This window comes from Phaseolus vulgaris, chromosome 8, assembly GCF_000499845.2.
Source record: "Phaseolus vulgaris cultivar G19833 chromosome 8, P. vulgaris v2.0, whole genome shotgun sequence".
NCBI lineage: Eukaryota > Viridiplantae > Streptophyta > Magnoliopsida > Fabales > Fabaceae > Phaseolus > Phaseolus vulgaris.
The window spans coordinates 55898724-55922236 of record NC_023752.2 but is presented as its reverse complement, the minus strand read 5'-3'; the positions used below and the strand labels follow the sequence as shown (position 1 = coordinate 55922236).

Genomic DNA, 23513 nt, shown 5'->3' with positions numbered 1-23513 from the left:
CATCTTTTCCTACATTTGGCCTAGGGTGTCCCTCATGGTTCTATGCAAGTTTTCCTCACTCCTTCGGAGGAAAGCCTCGAGTTGTTGGTTTGTGTTATCTTGTTGGAAACTTATGTTAAGAGTGTATGTCTAGTTGTTATGGTGGTCTTGGAAAAAAAATTGTCAGACCCCACGGCGAGCGCCAAATGTTTCTACCAAAAATGAATTCCAGGAGTGCAACTCGATGAGGACAAGATGTTTCTCAGGGAACAAGCTTTCAGTTAGTCTTCGATGAGAGAGGGAGGTTCACCTGAAAATGGTTTTTCGATGCTTAGGTCAGTAGGAGCACAAAAATGATAAGTTCTTAACAATATGAGAGTTAAGAGTATGAGATAAAATAGATTATACTTCTTAAAGAGTGCATATTTATAGGTTCATTAGGTGGTATCCTATGTGTTAATAGTTACGAGTCCTTTAGATTGACCACATAACTGTTATTTATTATTCCATAAATAGTCACTCATCATTTAAGACTCATTGATTAGGCCGTTTTGTTCATAATGCTCATTAGTTGCCTCGATCTCTTAGACGTATCTCAACCTTTGGACGGGTAAGTACATTATTATAGTAATTATATTTTCTTTATTTTGTTTTATAATTTATTGAAGTTGTACTGTAATAAGGTAAAACATATACAAGAAAATATTAAAAATACTACGTTATACATAAGTGAAAAATACATAAAATTTTAAACACCTTTCATTATTTAGCAAGATTAACCACCTTTAAAAATTGGATTTTAATTAATCCAATTCTGGAGTTCATACTACATTCCCAAATTCTTAAAAAAACATAACCTAAAAGCTTAAAAATATTTTATTTTTCAAAATAAATGTGAGATCATATAAAAATGTGATTATTGCAGTGGTGCAAACACATTGTTGACGTGCGTGTATCATGTGTGGTGTGAGAAACATTTAAAAGTCTGAACCATAATTTTCATGTTCACAGTGAGAAGACTTTACGCTGTTAGACTATAAATGTTAAATGCTGAAAACATATATAGAACCCGTTCACACATTGTCTTATTGACAAGGGTAAAATAGTATTTTTATATTATATTTATTCTCACAGCCATTTTTAAATTATATTTTCGTTAGACATCGTAAATTAATATTTCGTATTTATTGTATTGTTAAGATTTTATTATCAAATTTTTAATAATAATGGATTAATTTATTTATCAAAATAATTTAAATTTAACTCATTTGTGCTTAGATTGTTTTATGAAACCGGAAAAACTCATCATCACCACAAAAAATCACCGTCCCTACATATTACATAATATCTGGCATTCGCTTTAAGGTTAAATAAGATTTTAATAACTCTAAATTTGTTTAATATTTTTTTAGTAAATATTAACACATGGACATCGTTCATTAAAAATAATATAATAATTATTACAATCAAAATTTTGTACTTATTAAATATTAAAAATGAAAAATGCCGAAATTTTGTTTAAAGTATATTTCCAGATTATTTTGGAGAAGCATTGACTATGAAATTTCTAATCATGCATAACATGGTATTTGTGAGTTGTCACTATTGTATTAGAAAGTCTTTAGTTCTTTATATGGAGCTAGGCTTGGAAATTTCAAACATACTACTTCCCCTTTCTAATTGATTTCGTATAATATAAATTAAATTAAGTATTATTATTATTTTTGTAAATTAAAAAAAAATATCGTAAAAATGACAAGAACCATAGAAAAAGAAGAGTGGTTTAACAAATGGCTTGCTTTCAAATAGCACAGCCTCTTATAAATAGACTTTTAAGGAAGTAAGATGACCATATATAATTCTAATTCATTCCCGTATAATACGAAATTTATTTTAAGTATTATTATGTTTTTGCAAATTTAAAACAGTCCAGCTTCCTATAAATAGATTAAACTTGATGGATTGGTTGCAACAAAAATGGGTTGCCTTATGCTCAAATACTTGATCATCTTCGAGTGCTTACTACTTCATTTTCCTGTTTACAATTGTTTGTTGTGCAACCCTGATGATAAATATGCCTTGTTGCAATTCAAACATTCATTTCTGGTTCTCAACTCTTCACTTCGTCTTTTTCCTGATTGCTCTCAATCTTCACTTAGAGAATCTTGGAACAACATCAGAGATTGTTGTGGGTGGGATGGGGTCACGTGCGACTCCAGGTCAGGCCACGTGATTGGCCTCGACCTTACCTGCAGTGATCTTAGAGGAGAGTTACTGGGTTCCAATAGCTCCATTTTCAGGCTAAGACACCTTCAACAACTCAACCTTGATTATAATGATTTCTCTGGATCTTCAATACACTCTGCCATTGGTGACCTTGTCAACCTCACCCATCTAACTTTGTCTGGCTCTGGAATCACTGGTGATGTTCCCTCCACAATCTCTCACTTGTCAAAATTACTATATCTTCATTTCAATACCATCGACTTATTACTACTTAATGATCCCACCACAAGCTACTCCAGAATGAGACTTCATTCATGCACTTGGAACAAACTCATTCAGAACGCAACTAATTTAAAAGAGATATTTTTAGGAGGAGTGAACATGTCCTCTGTCAGAGAGAGCTCTTTGTCATTGTTGACCAATTTGTCATCCTCTTTGGTTTCTCTATATCTCTTGGACACCCAAATCCAAGCCAAACTTCCAACTGACATCCTCCGTTTACCCAATCTCCAAGAAATAGATTTGTCATACAATGAAAACCTAAGAGGTCAACTTCCAAACTCCAACTGGACTACTCCTCTGAGATTCTTGTCTCTCTCTTCAACTGCTTTCTCAGGATACATTCCCGATTCCATAGCCCACTTGAAGTCTCTTAGCATACTATCTCTTTCGGGTTGCAATTTCAATGGATTTCTTCCACCATCATTATTTAATCTAACTCAACTTTATATCTTAGATTTATCAGATAATAAATTAGTTGGCCCCATTCCGACCCATATCACGAAACTCTCCAAATTAGTCGTCCTAAATTTGAATCATAACATGTTAAATGGACTAATTCCTCGTTGGTGTTATTCTTTGCCTTTCTTATTGTTTTTGGATCTTACTGACAACCAACTTGGAGGGTCAATAGGTCAATTCTCAACTAATTCTTTGCAATGTTTGTTGCTTTCTAATAACAAATTGCAAGGTAATTTTCCAAATTCAATATTTCAACTCCAAAATCTTAACTATTTGAGTTTATCATCAACGAACTTGAGTGGTATTGTGGACTTTCACCAATTTTCAAAGCTTAAAAATTTACATATTTTCGAACTTTCTCAAAATAGTTTTCTCTCTATAAACTTTGAAAATAATTTTGACTACATCTTACCCAACCTTCAATACTTGAATTTATCTTCAAGTAAACTAAGTAGTTTTCCAAAATTCTTAGCACCAATGCAAAATCTGCAAGTTTTCCAAAACTGAGATCTTTCTCATAACAGAATTCGTGGAAACATTCCCAAATGGTTTCATGAAAACCTCTTGCGCTCCTGGAAGAACATTAGTTCCATTGATCTCAGTTTCAACAAGTTGCAAGGACATCTTCCAATTCCACCAAATGGCATTGAAATCTTTTTAGTCTCAAATAACGAGCTGAGTGGGGACATTTCTTCAGCATTGTGCAACGCAAGCACCCTTTTTGTACTCAACTTGGCTTGCAACAACTTGACAGGGCTTATTCCAGAATGCTTGGGAACATTTCCTTCTCTTTGGGCGTTGGATTTGCAAAAGAACAACCTTTACGGAAGCCTACCTCATAACTTTTCTAAAGGAAATGCCTTTAAGACTATAAAGTTGAATAGAAATCAGTTGGAGGGACCTTTACCACAGTCTTTGGCTCACTGTACAACACTTGAAGTTTTGGACCTTGGAAACAATAACATAGAGGATACGTTTCCTTATTGGTTAGAAACTCTACCAACTTTACAGGTACTCAGTTTACGGTCTAATAAATTACATGGTGTCATCAATTCTTTTGGTACCAAACTTCCATTTCCCAGGTTGAGGATTTTTGACATCTCCAATAACTGTTTTACCGGACCCTTGCCAGCTTCATACATCCACAACTTTCAAGGAATGATGAATGCAAGTGACAACAAAGCTGGTTTGAAATATTTGGGTAATGGTTCATATATTGATTCAATAGTGATTGTAATGAAAGGGCAATACATGGAGCTGGAGAGGATATTGACTGTTTTGACAACCATTGATTTATCAAATAATATGTTTGAAGGAGAAGTTCCGAAAGCCATTGGAGAGTTGCATTCTCTCATAGGGCTTAACCTTTCACACAATAGAATCACTGGTACCATCCCACTTACATTGGCTAATTTAAGCAATTTGGAATCATTGGATCTCTCATGGAACCTGTTGAAGGGTGAGATTCCCATGGCTTTGAAAAATATGAATTTTTTGGAGGTATTGAACCTTTCACAAAACCAGTTTGAGGGAGTGATACCAACAGGTGGACAATTTAACACATTTGAAAACAATTCCTACGTTGGAAATCCAATGTTGTGTGGAATTCCTTTGTCAAAAGCCTGCAATGGGGATAAAGAAAGGGAAACACGTCCAACAGTTGATGAAGAAGAATCAGGATTTGGGTGGAAATGCGTTGTGGTGGGTTATGCATGTGGGATGATGTTTGGAATAATATTGGGTTATAATGTATTTTTTGTTGGAAAACCCCAATGGCTTGCAAGACTTGTTGAAGTCGTATTAAATGTGATACTGATAAGAACAAAGAACAGAAATCGTGCAAATAGTTAGGGAAGAGATTAATTTAATATAGTTTTTATCAGTACTTCTTTTTATTTTGTAAAACAAGAATAAAATCACAATAAAATCACAATTGGAATTGTTTTTTTATGGTTTACTACGAAGTCGTACTAAGGACCAACTCTGTATTAGCTTTTTTCTACCCAGCTCTCTATTAACTAACACATAATAATAGTTCAGTTAATATAATAGTATTCTATCATGTGAAAAAGTATTTCTCTATTAATTACATTTTAATTACAATTTTTTATTTGGAATCTTAATTGAGTTGAACCACCTTTCTCTGTTATTTCTCCATGTCATATTTAGAGTAGATGGCACTCCTTTTCTCTCCATATGTTGTTATTTATTGAATTTTCATTTCTATAGCAAACATCATTTTCTCTTATGGTTGAATATCATTAGTTTAGTTTACTCTCACTTTTGGATGTAAGGGACATTGATAAAGGACAAGAAATGTGTTGATAAGACAATACACTTTTCAAAATTCATAAACACATAATATAACTTTAAAAATGCAAATGTAAATTAATTACATATTCTTTTAAACATTATCGAAATAAAAAGTTATGAAGCATTGTGATTATAAATTACTTTATATATATATATATATATATATATATATATATATATATATATATATATACACACACGTAGAAATAACACTACCAATCTAAATAGTGTTTACATATTTTATATTACACATATTTTTATAAGTTTTTTTAAAATAATTTAAAAGTTTGGATACTTAACCAACATGAATAAAGTATCCAAAAACATCAGTATCTAATACTTGAAATATATATATATATATATATATATATATATATATATATTTTGATGGTTTAAATATGCTATCTATATGTATCAATAAATATCTTAAAATATCAAATTTGTATTAGACACAAATAGTTAAAATAAATTAAAGTTAAATATTTCATAGGTTACCTATTATTTCTCTTTTCATTTAGTAAGGAAGCATATATTGATTGTGTTCTAAGTGAGATTGTACATAATAAATCGATGAAGACACCAACTCATTATATCATCTTACATATAGAACTTTTCTTTTTGTAATGATTAGTTAAATTTTCATGTTCATTTGATACTTATTAAAATATTGATTTTTTTGTTTCTCGGTTAATGAATTATTATCTCCCTTAGTGGAGAGAAAATTGTTTACTCCTTAGTCCATCTTTTAGCTTTATATCTGGACAAGAAATTTTACAATTTTTTTACAAATATATATTAATTTTAATTATTTTTATTTCAGAGTATTTAACTTTTAAAATGTTTTATTTCATAAAAAAATTCAAATTTATTGAATTTAAATTTACTTGTTTGAATAGAATATTTCAATTACACAAAATATAAAATATATTTTTAGTATTAAATAATATTAAATAAATAAAAAAAATATCAATCAATAATGTTTTTCAATTGATATTGATTAAGATTATTTTTTAATTGAAATCTACTAAGATTTTTTTCAAGTTACATTGACACTAGCTTTTCTTTATTAAAAATCAGATAAGGTTATTTTTAGATGATATTGATTACAATTTAATGGAAAACAAAAATAGTTTCAGCGATAATTACTGAAAAAATAACTTCTATCAATGATGATTGAAAAAATCTTAAATAAATAATTAATTGTTATAAACAATAATAGATTATATTTGAGTGAGTCTATTAACTTATATGAAAATAATTGATTAAATGAAGCAGAAAGTATCAAAACCCTTATTCTACCTATTAAATAGGTGAATGAATTATGCTTAAATTAATTATTTGACTTTGTTTAATGAATTACATCTAATTTATCATCCGTAGAGGTTTATGAACTCAATTGAATTATCATATATTGTAATGGATGTTTAAAATTCTTGATGAATGATAAACGGGTTGATAGTAATGTATAAAACATCTTTATTTGTATAACTATCTTATCTTTAAATGGTATTGGATTTCCAAAAATAATTTTGAGAGTAAGATAAAATATGATAGAAAGATAGAAGGGAACACCACGAAAAAATTGTTAAATAAAAATTTAGAAATAAAAAATAATTAATTGTTATATAGACTGAATTGGATGTTATTTTATATATTAAAAAAACTATTAGTATCTAAATTAATTTCTATTATTAATAAATGATTTTCAAATTAGTATCTAATTAACTACCAAAATTTTAGAGACCAACTTATCAATAGAATCTAATTTAATTAATATAATAATTATATTGTACATTTTAAAAAATTAAAACCATTATATTAAATTGTTTTATATTGAACTTTAAAAAAATTGAAATGACGAACTTTTTATAATCTGAAAAATGGAAAATTTTTTGCTTTTAATATAAAAACTACAAATATGATTAAGTCTTTAATTATTTTTTAAAATCTGAAAGATAGAATAAGCGAATACCTGCGCACATCGAAACATGAATAAAGAAACAGTATATTAATATCATGAGTCCTATTTTCTTAAAATTAATAAATTAAGTTTCGTGAGTTCAGTATTCAAACTTTTTTCGTAACATATTCAAGCTTCGATACAAATAAATGGATAACAAAAGAAAAACTACATTCTATTTTTGGTTGGATTTTAATTAACCCAATTCTCCAGTGCAGTGGTGCAAACACATTGTTGACGTGCTTGTATCATGTGTGGTGTGAGAAACATTTAAAAGTCTGAACCATAATTTTCACGTTCACAGTCAGAAGACTTTACGCTGTTAGACTATAAATGTTAAATGCTGAAAACATATATAGAACCCGTTCACACATTGTCTTATTGACAAGGGTAAAATAGTATTTTTATATTATATTTATTCTCACAGCCATTTTTAAATTATATTTTCGTTAGAAATCGTAAATTAATATTTCGTATTTATTGTATTGTTAAGATTTTATTATCAAAATTTTAATAATAATGGATTAATTTATTTATCAAAATAATTTAAATTTAACTCATTTGTGTTTAGATTATTTTATGAAACCGGAAAAACTCAACATCACCTCAAAAAATCACCGTCAACATTTAATAAATAGATAAATCTGATTTTGATAATAATTTTATTATTTTCAAAATAATAACATTAAGTTATAACTATCATGGTATAATATTTGGAAATATGTTTTTATGAAATATTGTAAAAATTAACAGATAAACATCGTTAATTAAAAATATACTATTAGATATTGAGATGTCGAATCACACACCTCGAAACACAATCTAAATAAACCATTAATCCTAAACTCACGATAACTTAACCTTTCGACAAGTTTGATATACTTCTAAATTAATATTATAAAATATCACAACCAATTGAACTTTTAGACTGGGCAAATTAACACCTGTATAAGGTTAATTATAAATAAAATTTGATTACTCTTTAAAAGCATAATTAAGAAAACACTGGCCAAAAATAATCCCTCCCCAAAAAATGGCCCATGACAAAACTATGTGTATCTTTCATGGATTTAAATATGCTATCAATAGTATCAATAAACAACTTAAAGTATCAAATATGTATTACTGAGATGAGATTGTACATAATAAATCGATAAAGACACTAATTAATTATATACTAACACAAAACCTTTTTTTTGCAACTATTAGTTAATTTTTCTTTTTCATTGATACTTGCTAAGATATTGCATTTGTTTCACTGTTAATGAATTATTAATTCTCTCCCTTGATTAGTGGAGAGAAAAAATGTTTACTCCATAGTGCATCTTTTAACCTTCTGAACAAAAAGAATTATGATTTTAAAAATTAAATATATTAATTTGAATAAAAAAAATTCAAAATTATTTAATTTTAAAATATTTTATTTCATAAAACATTCAAATTTATTGAATTTAAATTTACTCGTTTGATTAGAATTTTTCAATTAAACAAAATATAAAAAAAAAACTTTTAGTATTAAATAATATATTAAATAAATAAAACATTTTTTTTTGTCTATGTTCGTTCAGATTATTTCTTAATTAAAATTTACCAAGATTTTCTTTATTAACATCATAACCTAATTAAAAAATGATGATTACTAAAAAATAACTCGTGTCGATGATGATTGAGAAATAACTTATTCTGCTGATTTTAGATTAAGTTTTAATTTTAACTTCACATAACAATAATAAATATAATGTTTATTATAAAATTGTCATTGAACCGTTTTTTTTAATTTGTTAATGCTCTATTACAGTTTTATCCGTAAAAGACATTAATCAGTTGGAGGATGTTCTAACACCTCATAATTTACATATAATTATTACAATAAAAGTTATATCCATTTCTATACAAACTTGGAGTTTTTCAAAACATTCATAATACATGATTAAGATTTATAGAAATATAAATATTTACATATCTATAGCTCAAATACATAGTACAGTCATCGTAGTTCAAACACAACACGAAAAGCAAGGATAAGCTAGTGCAAAGAAAATCCATAACATAATTCATGAAAATAGAACCAATTTAGACTAATAATTTATAAACATTTCTTTAAATGATTTCATGTAAAATTTCAATACTAATTCCATCATTCATATAGACCACACATGGATCTATTTTCAATCATAATCATTGGATTTCATTTCAATCCCACTTCGTCTTCCGAAAAACTCATTAAGTATGCCCCTACCAGAGATTAACACCTGATATAAAGATTATCAGCGAATCCAATAGAAAGGATCAGGGTAAGTTCAAACATCCAATACCGAGTGTCTACAGCGGGATCCAGTGTGTATGAACTTCCTCTCAGCTTCTCACCACCTAATATCTTAGTCTACATGACTTAGATCATTAGTGAAACCAGAGGATCTCCGTTAAACATAGACTTTTCATACTTAATGTACCAGCAAACAACAACTCATACATTATCCTAAATGTATGAGATCAATTTCATACAATTTACATCATTCATATATAATACATATCATTCAACCATATAACATTTAAATATTCATATCATTCAAGAACATTTCCAATATCAAAAACAATATTTAACTATCAAAATATAATATTTATAAAGTTTAAATAATATATAAACAAACACAATATATAAACAAACAACATCTGCAAGAGAAATTGAATATTGGGACCACGTCCCCTCCACATCCAAATCTTTTAACCTAGGGTTCTATTAAAAATTAAATTTAGTTTCCCTTACCTTAATTGCTTGCTTTTCAAACAACTTCTATAATTTTATCCCACTGTCTGAATAAGTTTCAAGATTTACGGGCTTAATGCAAGTTATCTAAATAGAACAAAAATTCAGTATATAGTAGAATAAGTTGAGAGGATTAAACTTCTCAACTGACCTCACCAAGATTGATAATTAAATCATAAGGAAAAACAGAAAACAAAGGATCTTAGAGCAAAAATGAACTTACTCTATTTGAAAATCTGATCGGGTAGAAATGTTCCTTAACTTCTCTGCTACAACGTGGTCCGAGCAAATTCTAAAATAGATGAGGTATGAAGTGAGAAATTAAGACAAAAGGGAGAAGAAAGAAGTTGGTAGAGAGAGAAAGTGATTTGGAAGAAAGAAGAAGAAAGTGATGGTGTAGGGTGAGGAAAAAACGCTGTTTTTTTTAGTATATAAACTGTTTTTGAGTTTAATACATAACTATGTGTTGTATATTGATAAAACATATTATATAAAAAACAGTTATGAAATTTACTTTTTTAATATTATATGAAGAATAGTTATGAATTAATTTTGTAGGCGTTAGAAATGTGTGAAGAAAAGTTTTGTGCAGGTAATTGCAATGAGTAATGGGTGTTGTGATTGTTAATGATGGGCTATAAAGAAAGGACAATTCACAAGAAAGGAGGTCCATTCAGTTTTCTTGTCTCTCTATTAGCTCTCTCTTTTCTCATTTCCCTTTCTTAATTCAATCATTTCTTCAACACTTTGGGCCATACTGGTCCACAACCTCCCAGCCCATGCCCCCAGTTTATGTCACTCAATTGGGCCTCCCAAGTCCCAACTACGTAATACACTGTCTCCTAACTACATCAAATCTCGTATCATCATCAGTGCATCATGCTTTTTATGAAAACAAAACCATTATGTTATACCAGTCAAATCTTTCATAAAATAATGTTCTTGGCAACATTATTTAAGAAAACAAAACTTTACATCTTTTATTCAGGATAACATTTAACGTTATCAATAAATTTCTGTAATCTTTTTTAATTAAATTTTAAGGGTTATTTCGATTGTTAAACGTGTTTTTTAAATTAAAAAGTGTCTCTTTATTTTGATTTTTTTTCTTTTAAAACACCTGTATAAAAATAGTAACAAATTTTTTTATTCTATTTTTATTATCCTATATATAAACTCGTAGAAAACAGAAAAAAATACAAATAAAGTATGTTTTTATAATTACAAGTAAAAGTAAAAAAGATAGAACATCTTTCTTTATTATAAAAATATGTAGCAGGAGATAGTGTTAGAGTCTAAGATAGAAAACATTTTCTAGACGCAAAGCGTATTTTCAGGAGTTGTTTAAAGAGACTGAAGAACTATTTTTCTCTTTTCGGTCAATTTTTTTTTATAGTTCTCCTTTTTAATCAAATAAAAGAGTGTAAATTGTTTAAGGTAGTGTCTTAAATTATTTTATATTTAATATAGACTCTTTATTGTATCAAAAGTCAAAAAATTAGAATATAAATATGATTAGTCAATCCAAATTATTTTCCATCAATTTAATTATAATCTCAGTTAAATGTTATTGATATATTATTTGTAAACAAATATTAATTAAAAAGAGCAATAAGTAAAAAGGAAGTTTTGTTGTGCAATAATTAAAAAAAATAAGGATAAAATGAGGTTCCAAGTCCATTCATTTTTAAATTCTTTATTAGTTGTTATATGATTTCTATCCATCCAAATTTTCAATCAAAATCAAATTTAATCAAAGTTTCAATCAATTCCAATAGAATATAACTAAAAAAACAAAGGTGTACTAATACCTCACTCGTATCTCAGCTTCTACTCATAATATTTTAGTTATTTAACTCTTGAATTTAGCAAACATATTATTGTTCAAAATAAATAAATAAAACAAAAAATTCAATTAAAAAATAAAACTGAATTATCAACTAACGTTCAAACACAATTTCAATAACAAAATTAGAATTTAAAAGATAAAACCGTTTAGCACAATCAATCTATTATAGAAATTGAAGAACAAATGTGAATTTCACAAAACCTTATAATTCAATGTTAGATCATAAGATAATCAATTCACTAAAGTTTAGGCTTTCATGTAAATACAAAACTAAGATAATTTATAAAGAAAAAAAAAACTAAAAAAACAACGCAACTAGATTATAATCTTCCCCTTGCTTGTATACATTTATAAGTTTAAGTTTCTTTTCCTTGTAGGTTTCGAATTCAAAATTTGTTTCAGTTCTAATATTATATTTTTCTCATATTTGTTTTTTAATTTTCAAATTTTGTTAATTTGTTTCTAAATCTATTTTAAATAAACGAATTGGACTTTGACTAATGAAGTCCACGTGCATCAGTGGAGCAAATTATTCCATAAGATCATCTATTGCAACAAGAATTGGTGAATTCTTCCTCCACTTCCACATTAATTATGAAAAGTCGATTTTAACATTTTTAAGAGTTTAAATAACTCCAAATGAAGCATAACCCCACATTTTTAAATAACCTTAACTCTCGCACCCCCATACTTCCCTTTCAACATATCTCTTTTCTAGCCACAACACTTCCATTATCTTTAGTTGTAGTGTTTGAGAGAGAAATCTCATCATTTGAGCGTGTACAAGAGGGTTGATAATAAGATATGTTGTATTTCACTTTTACACCTTGTTGGTTCTTTTTTGGATTTTGTGGCTTCCAAAAACATGAAAAAAAAAGATAATGAAAAACACCGCTACCACTAGTAAAAGCAATACAAAACTTATCTCAATTATCAACGTTCACCGTCACCCATCACAAACAACCATCACCACCACCCCTTGTAAATGAAAAGAAAAGTAACACACTCTCTCCAACATACTCGGGAAGACATTGCTGAAATTAAAAGAAAGTATGAAAGTGCAAGGGAAAGATATGAAGGTGCAAGAAGAATTTGTCCAAGAATTAAATTGTATACAGCATAGAAACACCGTTAAAGCCCAAATAAACCCAATCAGATAAATTCCAATTAAAAACATACAATTATAGTCCAAGAAAACTAATATTAAATGTTAAAGTTTTAATATTAAAAATAGAAAGTATTGTATTAATATAATATAATATCATTTGTTATTTTAATAAAAAGTTGTTCATATATATATATATATAACTTCTATCATCAGAGAAGTTTTTAAGTGATATTTTACTATTATAAAAATATTATTATTTATTTAATTATGGCTTTCTGATGTATAACCTGCAATATTTATTAATTAATTCGGTGTAAGATGTGATTTGAGGTTGCTAAATGTCGTTTTATGAGTTTATTTATTTCCAATAAATTATTTTTTCTTAGCTAACAAAATACGTTATTATTAAAACTTGTTATTATGTATCTATAAGTTGTTATTTAATTATTTTATATTTAGGCGTAATTGAAAACCTTATTGTTTTGTTTAACTATGACGTAAAAAGTAAGTATATCTTTTAGATTAGACAAATCTTTACTTACAAGTCCATTATTTTTTCATGTTGCGGTTATATTAATCTTTAATTATTACTTTTTTACAGTTAATCATCCTATTTAGAATCCCAACTTACTAAAATTATATAAAATAAGAGTTACATACTTTATAAATTTCTATCTTCCATTTATTATCTAAATAATTTTATGGATACATGGTTTTTTGGTGATATGTCTTCTAAATTTTTGTTGTGTAGTATGAAAAGAAATATTACAGGCTTTTGTTAAATAGAAGTCCCATCATATACAAGTTATAAAAGGTTTTACATTAAAGTCGATAAGCTATGATTTTTAAACACATTTGCATGATCTATTATTTGAATTTATTATATCAAAAGTATTATGTGAATATAATTAATGTAATATTTATAACAGAAATTACAAATTTTTCACCGTTTAATATGTAACAATATAATTTTTTTATGGTTCAATTAAAATAAAATCTTGATGTTCATGTACTCTACACTGTTTAATAGGCACTTGACAATGGAAACAATAAACATATTCATTAATTGAAAACTTTAAACTTATCTCAATAACTGCTTTCAACATTTTATCACGTGGGCCCGGGTTTATTTGAAACGTTAAACCTTATACCAACGATCAAGGGATGTGTCACTGTAAAATCAAAATTCTTCAGAATTAAGTCTCAATAATACAATAATTGTCAAAAATTAAAAACTTATATAAGAGAGGTCACAACTTAAATTAAAATAATAGAGTTGAAGTTACTTAGATAAAGAGTGTTCAAATATAAAATTTGATGACTATTATTGTACAAGTTTAACTGTACACATCTTCAACTGAATTAAAAATTATGTTCGGTTTAACTTTTAATGTGCAACTTTACACGTTTCTTGTTTTTTTAATTAGAGTTTAATTTCAAAAACCCTTAGTCTTAAAAAAACAATTTTCTTACCATAAACTATATGTATATTTTATGGAAGGCAATCATCACTGAGTCAAATAAAGTTAATATGAATCACAAAACTAACTTTATAAATATTTTGAACAATTAATAAGAATATTTGAATTCAAGCTCACTATTTAAGATTAAATAAGCTTTCTTTTAATTATTTAAACGTGGAGTATCAAAATATCTTTTTTTTTTTTAAAAAAAACCTCTCATTTTGGCTGGCCATGGCTTTTTAAACTGTTGTAGTGAATTAACAAAAGCAAAAAAAAAAAAATAGTAGCCGTTATGAAAAGAAAGGAAACGTCAAAGACACAGTATCTTCTTCTTTCTATAATACTCTCTCTCCGACCCAACCTCCTCGTGCCATGTGCAGCCAACCAAACATAATTTAATGTCAGAATTTTATTAATTCAAAATCCTAATTGTTTTATTTTAATTTTGTTTCATATTCCCTTACCATCATAGGATCATGTTATAAAAGGTAAAATAACAAAACTAATTGGAAAATATTCACTGTATTAGAAAAAGTAATTGTAATTTGTAAAATATCTTTTCACCATATGTTCATGAAATGATCCAAATTTGATTCACTGTTTTATCAATCCAATTTTCTTTTAGTTAAAGCTTTTGTTTTCAATTGCTTTTCATTATTTTACATGCAGGATTTATTATATACAGTGAATGGTCGACATGGTGTATATGAGTAGGCACGAATCTTACCTCACCTGACTAAGACGTGCCGCTACAAATTATAAATCCTTAACGCACCCCTTTGAAAAGAAATGCCATAAAGTTTGTAACTTTTGCTAATTGCTGACTTTCTGGCTTTTGGGTTTTCTCCCTGTGGTCGGTTGAACTAACAGTGGCAGTGTGATCATCTCAATTGCGTTGAAAAACTACTCCTTTCGTTTTTACCTTTTTGTTTCAGTTCGTTTTCTCCCGTCTTTCATTTTCTATTCGGAGAATTTGTTGTGGCAGACAAGGTAATGTACCCCAATGGAGTGGATCTATTGTGTAGTAATATTCAAGGACATTTTTTTTTTCATTGTGTTTTAGTTCCTTTGGTTTCCAATGCTGAATTTTTCTGGGTGCTGAACTCTGTTTTCTGTTGATTGGTGGCTAAGATGGTTAGAAGAACAAAATATGTCATTAAGTTTTGGCTTTAATTTTTGGTTTTGCATGGAAAATGGGAATTCAGAATCATGATCGGTTATGCCTAACAGAAAGACATTCTTTTGTTTAGAAGTGGATTATAGTTTGACCACCGAGAGATTTTGGGGTAGAAGGGTTGATTGTTACTTCCTCACTTGATTATGACTTTGGGTGAAAATTTGGGGAAGAGAAAACTTCATTTGACTGTGACTTTTCAGCCTCTCCCACTTGACAACTTTTTTTTTTAATATTATGGTTCTGTTTTTGTCTATATCATCACATGAAAATCAGTTTTACATCAGTTCTTATTTCAAATCGGATGTTAAATCTTCATGTCATTGTCTGCTTTGTCTTCCACCTATCACTGCTGCAAAATAAGGTTGTACTTTTAAGTTCAAAGCTTATAAAGAAATGGTGTTGATTTTGACATCATGCTTTATTTGTATATTTTACAGGGAGTAGCTTCTTACTTCTAAGTTGTCATATGCTTATGGCTTCTTTGAGTGATATCGGACTCGCAGCAGCAATTAACATCCTGAGTGCATTTACTTTCTTATTGGCTTTTGCCTTACTTCGAATTCAACCTATAAACGATAGGGTGTATTTTCCAAAATGGTATTTGAAGGGTTTAAGGAGCAGTCCATTGCAAGCAGGGTTATTTGTCAGCAAGTTTGTCAATTTGGACTTCAAGTCATATATAAGTTTCCTGAGCTGGATGCCTTCAGCATTGCAAATGCCAGAACCTGAACTAATTGACCATGCAGGCTTGGACTCTGCTGTTTTCTTGAGGATCTACTTACTTGGGTATGCTCTGATGAATCATTCTTTGTGGCATTTGTGGATGTCAACTATTCATTGCTTTCTTGCTTTCTCATCTGTTTTTTCCTTCACTTCCAATGGTAGTTTGTTTTTCAGAATTTCCCCAGTTTTTAGCTCCAACATTGCTTATGTCTTTTGATTTTTTTACTAACTGCGTATTCTTACCCGATTGAAATGCAGGCTGAAAATATTTGTCCCGATTGCATTCCTAGCATTTTCTGTTATGGTTCCTGTCAATTGGACAAATAGCACCTTGGAGCGTTCCAATTTGACTTATAGTGAGATTGATAAGCTTTCTATTTCAAATATTCCAACCGGATCAAATAGGTATGCAAACTTTTCAACGGTAGGATTGTTTGCTTTATTTTCTACCTTCCTTTGGCCTTGTACATATTCTTTCATCTGATATGAACTTTCTATTGATATGTGTTTGTTAATTTTAAAGAATTGCACATTAGTATTAGTATGTTGCGTACATTCATTTTTGTCCCTGTTGTAGAGTGGGTGAATTGGTATATACATCTGGTATTCCATGCAAATCTTCTAAGTCAAGTTGAAACAAATTAATAACTACTTGCAGAACCTTACTCTCTTCCTGAAGTAACTGCCTATTTTCGAACAAGCATGATTATCTTCCAATGCTTTTTACATGAATTGCAGATTCTGGACTCATTTGGTAATGGCCTATGCTTTTACCTTCTGGACATGCTATATCTTGAAAAGGGAGTATCAAATAGTTGCAACAATGAGATTGCATTTTCTAGCATCAGAAAGACGCCGTCCAGACCAATTTACAGTAAGAATAAGTTTTATAGCTGAACAAGACGATATGTTCATACTCGTAGTTCCACTGTTTCTGTAATAAGGATTTATATCCTAAGATTAGTAAAGTCCACATATCTCCTACCTTCTTACATCAAAAGGACTGTCCTTTCAAGTAGCGATCCAATTGTACCTTCATAAATATAGAAGAAAAACTTGTGACAATAAACTTTGTCCTTTACATCTGTGCAGGTACTTGTTAGAAATGTACCACCTGATCCTGATGAATCAGTTAGTGAGCTAGTGGAACATTTCTTTTTGGTCAACCATCCAGATCACTATCTCACTCACCAGGTCTGATCCTTTTTTATTACAATCACACTTGCCTAATTATTATTTTTTGTTTCAAAGCTTGTAATATGGTTTTTGCATTTGAGTGTATCAGATTAACAATATTTACCATTTATATCCTTATATTAATTTTGTTTTATTCAAATGGATAGTTATTTCCTAATCCTTTTTGTAGGATTGGTTATAATCAAAGAAATACATATTTCTTAGTTGGGTTTTATTGTACTATAGCTTCTCATAGTATATTTGACAAACTTCCTCTTCTGTTTTGTTTCTGTTAGCTAAAGATTACTTATTGGGCTAGAAACTTTCTGGCGATACCTATGTCAACTCTTCTCTTTGTAGCATGATCAAGTCAACCAAGATTTATTATGTTAAATGCACTGTTGATATAATGATACTTTGATATCAAGTTCAATCCGTCTTAACCCTTCATTCACAGACTGTTCATTCTGTTTTATCCTACGAAGTACTTTTGTTTTTGTTTTTCTCTTACTTTTAAAGATATTCCTGCAGGTTGTTCGCAATGCAAAGAAACTTTCTAGTCTAGTTTCTAAGAAGAAGAAAACCCAGAATTGGCTTGACTACTATGAACTTAAATATTCTAGAAATCAATCCACAAGGCCATATAAAAAGGTATGCCATTTTCACTAATCTGGTTCTTATGAGTTCTAAACTATCTTCCATTTTTAAAAAATTTCAGCATAAACTCTTGCTATTTTTCTAAAGGCATTCCAATTTTTTTTCGCCTGCACTATAATTCCATTATCTTGTACTTGCTTGCAGACTGGTTGTCTAGGTCTTTGGGGTGATCGAGTGGATGCAATTGATTTTTACACTGCTGAAATTGACAGATTATCAGAAGAAGTAAGCAGTGCTTTCTATGTTTATTTTACAATGCTGATAACTAGAAAGAAATTTTATTCCACTTAATTGTGAAAATAAAAAAGATGGAAGAGATCTGAGCTAATTATCGGCAGGCATACTTATCTGAAATGATTTTCTTTCACCTAAAACAGAATAAGAGATCCTTCTATCAGAGGTGTTTTCCATCAGTGATATAATTTGTCCTCATCTTTGAAATTCAAATATTCGCTTATGATCATCATCATTATACATCTCCAAATCCATTTTCTGTTATCTATGTTTCTTGCATCATAGATTATTGAGTTGTTAACTAATTTTCTTTTAAGAAAATGATTGAGTGTTATGTTCCTCTGCACTTTCAGATAGAGTTAGAGAAAGATAAGGTGATGAAGAATCCTAAATATATAATGCCAGCGGCTTTTGTTTCCTTCCGAACTCGTTGGGGTGCAGCTGTTTGTGCGCAAACACAACAGTCCAGAAATCCAACCGTATGGTTGACTGAGTGGGCTCCAGAACCTCGTGATGTGTATTGGGACAACATGGCAATACCATATGTTTCACTCACAATAAGGAGGCTTATAATTGCTGTAGCTTTCTTCTTTCTGACATTCTTTTTCATGATCCCCATTGCTTTTGTTCAGTCATTAGCTAACATTGAAGGCATTGAAAAAGCAGCACCTTTCCTTAAACCTTTTATTGAAATGTAAGTGCTATTATTTTTAATATCATCTCCTTTTCCTTTTTGCATAATACATATTTCCGCCTGAACAAAATTTATTGAACATAATATGATCGCAACCCAGAATATGTTACTGATAACCCTGTATTGCTCTTTGATATCTTAATGGTGTCTGTGGTGGAAACTAATCTTATGCTTCTCTTTTATCCAGGAAAGTCATAAAAGCTTTCGTACAAGGTTTCCTTCCCGGTATTGCTTTGAAGATATTTCTCATATTTCTGCCATCAATATTGATGATGATGTCCAAGTTCGAAGGGTATATTAGCACTTCTTCTCTGGAAATGAGAGCAGCCACAAGATATTACATCTTCCAGTTCATTAATGTATTTCTTGGGAGCATAATTACTGGGACTGCATTCCAACAGCTAGATAAATTTCTCCACCAGTCAGCAAATGAGTAAGCCCTCGTAGTACTACTATTACTATTGCATTTAACTTTCATTTATGTTAGCAATTCAGTTTGAATAAATTATATCTTGGAAACTAATTATTTTCGCTCATTCTTCTGGTCAACACAGTCAATTAGATAATAGTAAAACAATCACAGAAAATATCCTTTCATTAATGACCATGTGCTTCTTTGTTTTCCATTCAGTTCCCATTTTTCACTTTCCAAACGTTCAACTCAATCCACCTCTCACAATGAATTAACGTTAAACATGATTCAACTGAAGTATAGACACAGTCATATTGTATAAACTTGTTTGGCATTCCCCAGATTTTCCATTTTTTCCTCATGAAAATTGAGTTAAAAATAAGATTAGCGAATCGCACATGCAAGGTTATGTTTGTGTAAAATGTCTGAGGATTGAACAACATGAAATCAAGTGTTTGGTTGAATTTCTGGTTGTCTCTTCATTTTTAAGTAGTGGTATTTTGTGGCAAACTCTTCTAATTCTAGAGTTTTAATAACCTGAAGTAAAAAAGTGAGGTTATAAACCGTCACAAATAGCTTTCAATAACGTAAAGTAAACATATGCTGTGTATGCAGAATTCCAATAACAGTTGGTGTCTCAATTCCAATGAAGGCAACATTCTTCATAACTTACATAATGGTGGATGGGTGGGCTGGATGTGCTGGTGAGATTTTAAGGTTGAAGCCATTGATATTTTATCACTTGAAAATTTTCTTCTTAGTGAAGACTGAAAAGGATCGTGAAGAAGCAATGGATCCAGGGACCTTTGGTTTCAATACAGGAGAACCTCAGATACAACTTTATTTCTTACTTGGCCTTGTGTATGCTGTGGTCACACCATTTCTTCTTCCATACATCATAGTGTTCTTTGGCTTCGCATATGTCGTCTACCGTCATCAGGTAAAAGCTGGTTCATGACAGGTTTCTGTTTCTGTACATTTAGTTACTGTTTTCATAAACTGGCCACATACACACAAAAAATTCTGTATGATTATTCAACTTAAACATGGCACAAGGTATTTGCATAAAATTGATTACATAAAATGTTCTACAATATTATGGCATTATACTTACACCATAGCTTTTGAACGATAAATTATGTTACCTACAATGCAAGCTTATCATAGTTTGTGTCTGAAATTTTTTAGCAAGTGTTTATTAAAATTTCAACTGTTACGTAGAACTTAAACAGTATGTTCTAACATAAAAGTCTTCTCATTTATTTACTATGTGAGTGGAGTTCCAACTTGAGTTTTAATATCTAAGTTAATGCACGATATCTGATGGCAGATCATAAATGTCTACAACCAAGAGTATGAGAGTGCTGCAGCATTCTGGCCTGATGTTCATGGACGTATCATATTTGCATTAGTGATCTCACAGCTTCTGTTAATGGGATTATTGAGTACAAAAGAAGCTGCTAACTCAACTCCATTGCTCATCACTCTCCCAGTTTTGACAATATCATTCCATTTGTATTGCAAGGGACGATATCAACCTGCTTTCATTAAGCATCCATTACAGGTTGGTCTTGATATTGCAACACTGTTGGCATACAGCTTTTAACTTTGCAAGAAACCATTTGTTTTGAAATTGCTTTTTTTATCCTTTTCTTGATCATGGCATCTTAGCTCACCCATTTCTTCACCAAATTCGTGTTAATTTTCCTCTCTTTTGGTGAAACTTCAGGAAGCAATGATGAAGGACACATTGGAGCGTGCAAGAGAGCCAAACTTCAATTTGAAAGAGTTCCTTCAGAGTGCATATATCCATCCTGTATTTAAAGGTGATGATGATAGTGATAGTGAAGTAATGAGCGAAAAGTGGGAAGAGCAAGAGCCAGTAGTTGTACAAACAAAACGCCAGTCCCGGAGGAACACACACACCATTGGCAAGCAAACATAGCGGCTCATTGTCATCTTGAGTGAGTTTGAATGTGATGAAAATCACGTTTAATGCAGAGAATAAAACTAGCATTAGATAGTTTTTGAAGTTCACTATTGGTAGCATTGCTATATAATATCATAACTCTGCTACCTTTTCCTGTATATAAATCAAAGGCATGTGAATTTTCAATGAAGTATATAACAGAGATATTCAGGTCAAATTTTGACATTCTGATCTGTTGTCACAAATTTACTACTACTTTTTTTGTCATGTAGATGATATATGAATAAATTTTTAGTTACTGTTTGACACCAACTACATGTTTTTTCACTGTTTTGGAAGAAAAAAAAGGATGCAAAAGGGTTTGGTACCAAGTAGTTTGCAAATTTAGTATCACCTTTTTCTGTCAACTGACAACAATTTGGATATTTCAAATGCAAATAGCCAAATTCAATGAATGATTTTATTTAGTACATGTCATTGTCAAATAATTAAAATAACCTGTTTGTCTGATTTATCATCCCTATTAATACATGAAAATAACCAAACTCAATAAATGATTTTAGTGCACGTCATTGTCAAATAATTAAAATTATTTGTCGGATTCATTAATTAATTCATTTTTAAAAATTAAATAAAGATTAAATTTATTTAGAACCTGAATTCCATTAAAACCATCCGTGGTATTGATTTGAGAGGGTTAGCTGGTATAATAAGACCACAATTCAGGTGGTGGGTTCTATCAAAAAAATCTAATGTATTTTCTTGCAACTATTTAAATAAATAAAGAACTAAAATTCAAATTAAAAAAAAAGTACTTATACAATTAAGGGTTTTTGTAATTCTTTCTCCTTTTTATAGGAAAGTGCATTTCAAGTATATTTTTGTGACTTGGCAAAAAGTTATCTTTATAAATCGTCTCAAACTGTCATATCTATATATACACTTTTTTTAAAATGGGTATCCATTTTAATTTAGAAATATCTCATATCACCATTTAATTTTTTTATTATAAATTGAAGATTTAATTTATACATTTATTATGAATTACAATAATAAATTCATAAAAATAAATATTTATCTTATACACTACACAATATAAAACACTAGTCAAAACTAAAAGTATGCATATTAATAAAATAAAATAAAAAAATATATGCAGGATTTAATCTAAGTTCTATGATAACAAAAAATTATGCCATAAGAGTAAATTAAATAAAACTGTGATGGTTTGGAATGAAAAGTGATGGGTGCATCATATTTCAGAAGGTGAAATGAAATGGGGAGTTTTTATTTCATTTGAGAAATGAACAATTGTAGAAGAATTTTTGAATTATTTCTTTCTTACATTTTTATTATTAAATATTTGATGTTGTGTTTGCCCAATGATATATTATTGGCATTCTTATTCAGTATACACCGTGTTTGGTGGAAAATGAATTGGACAAAAAAAATATGTAGACTCTTCAGAGCAATTCCAAATAATACTAACAGTGAAAGTATGATATATAATTAATTATAAGTTGTGTTGCTTTTTAATGATAGTTTCTGTTGACTTATCAACTCATTTATTTTCAGATCATTATCAAATAATTTGTCAACGTTTATTCATCAACTTAAGTCCAATCCCTTCAACTTTTAATGATTTTTGTTTTCAATACAAAAGATTTTTAATTTTTTTAATTACATTATGTTTTGGTTTGTCTATGATTTTAATTTTAATACATTCTTTCAACTATTATATTAAGTAATCACATGTTCAATTTAATAACATTTAAGTTTAATGACAACTAATTGTTTTAATGATTTTTTTCCCTTTCAAACATCATTATAAGATAATCATTTGATAAAAATCAATATTTAATTATTATATTTATTAAATTAGATACTATTTTAAATATTAAAATAATTATTAATATTTAAATGAATTCTATTATTAATAAATAATTTCTAAATAAATATCTATTAACTACTGATTTTTTAATTTGGTAACTAAAATTTTAGTAGCTAATTAGATATTAATTTAAAAATTATTTATTAATAATAAAAATTAGTTTAAATATTAATATTTTTTAATATCTAATTTAATCAATATAATAATTAATTA

At 29.1% G+C, this 23513-nt stretch overlaps 1 protein-coding gene and 1 pseudogene across 1 annotated transcript; both read left to right on the top strand.

Moving 5' to 3' along the window:
- Positions 1-2046: 2046 nt before the first annotated feature.
- Positions 2047-4911, top strand: LOC137827072 (receptor like protein 27-like; annotated as a pseudogene).
- An 11083-nt stretch (positions 4912-15994) lies between these two features.
- Positions 15995-21724, top strand: LOC137826079 (CSC1-like protein At3g21620). Its single transcript, XM_068631925.1, is given in 12 exon segments — positions 15995-16369; positions 16565-16711; positions 17045-17180; positions 17399-17500; positions 18014-18133; positions 18284-18364; positions 18727-19067; positions 19255-19500; positions 20095-20419; positions 20810-21043; positions 21209-21400; positions 21402-21724. Coding segments are annotated over 12 exon segments (2286 nt in total). The 5' UTR covers positions 15995-16049; the 3' UTR covers positions 21444-21724.
- Positions 21725-23513: the final 1789 nt, after the last annotated feature.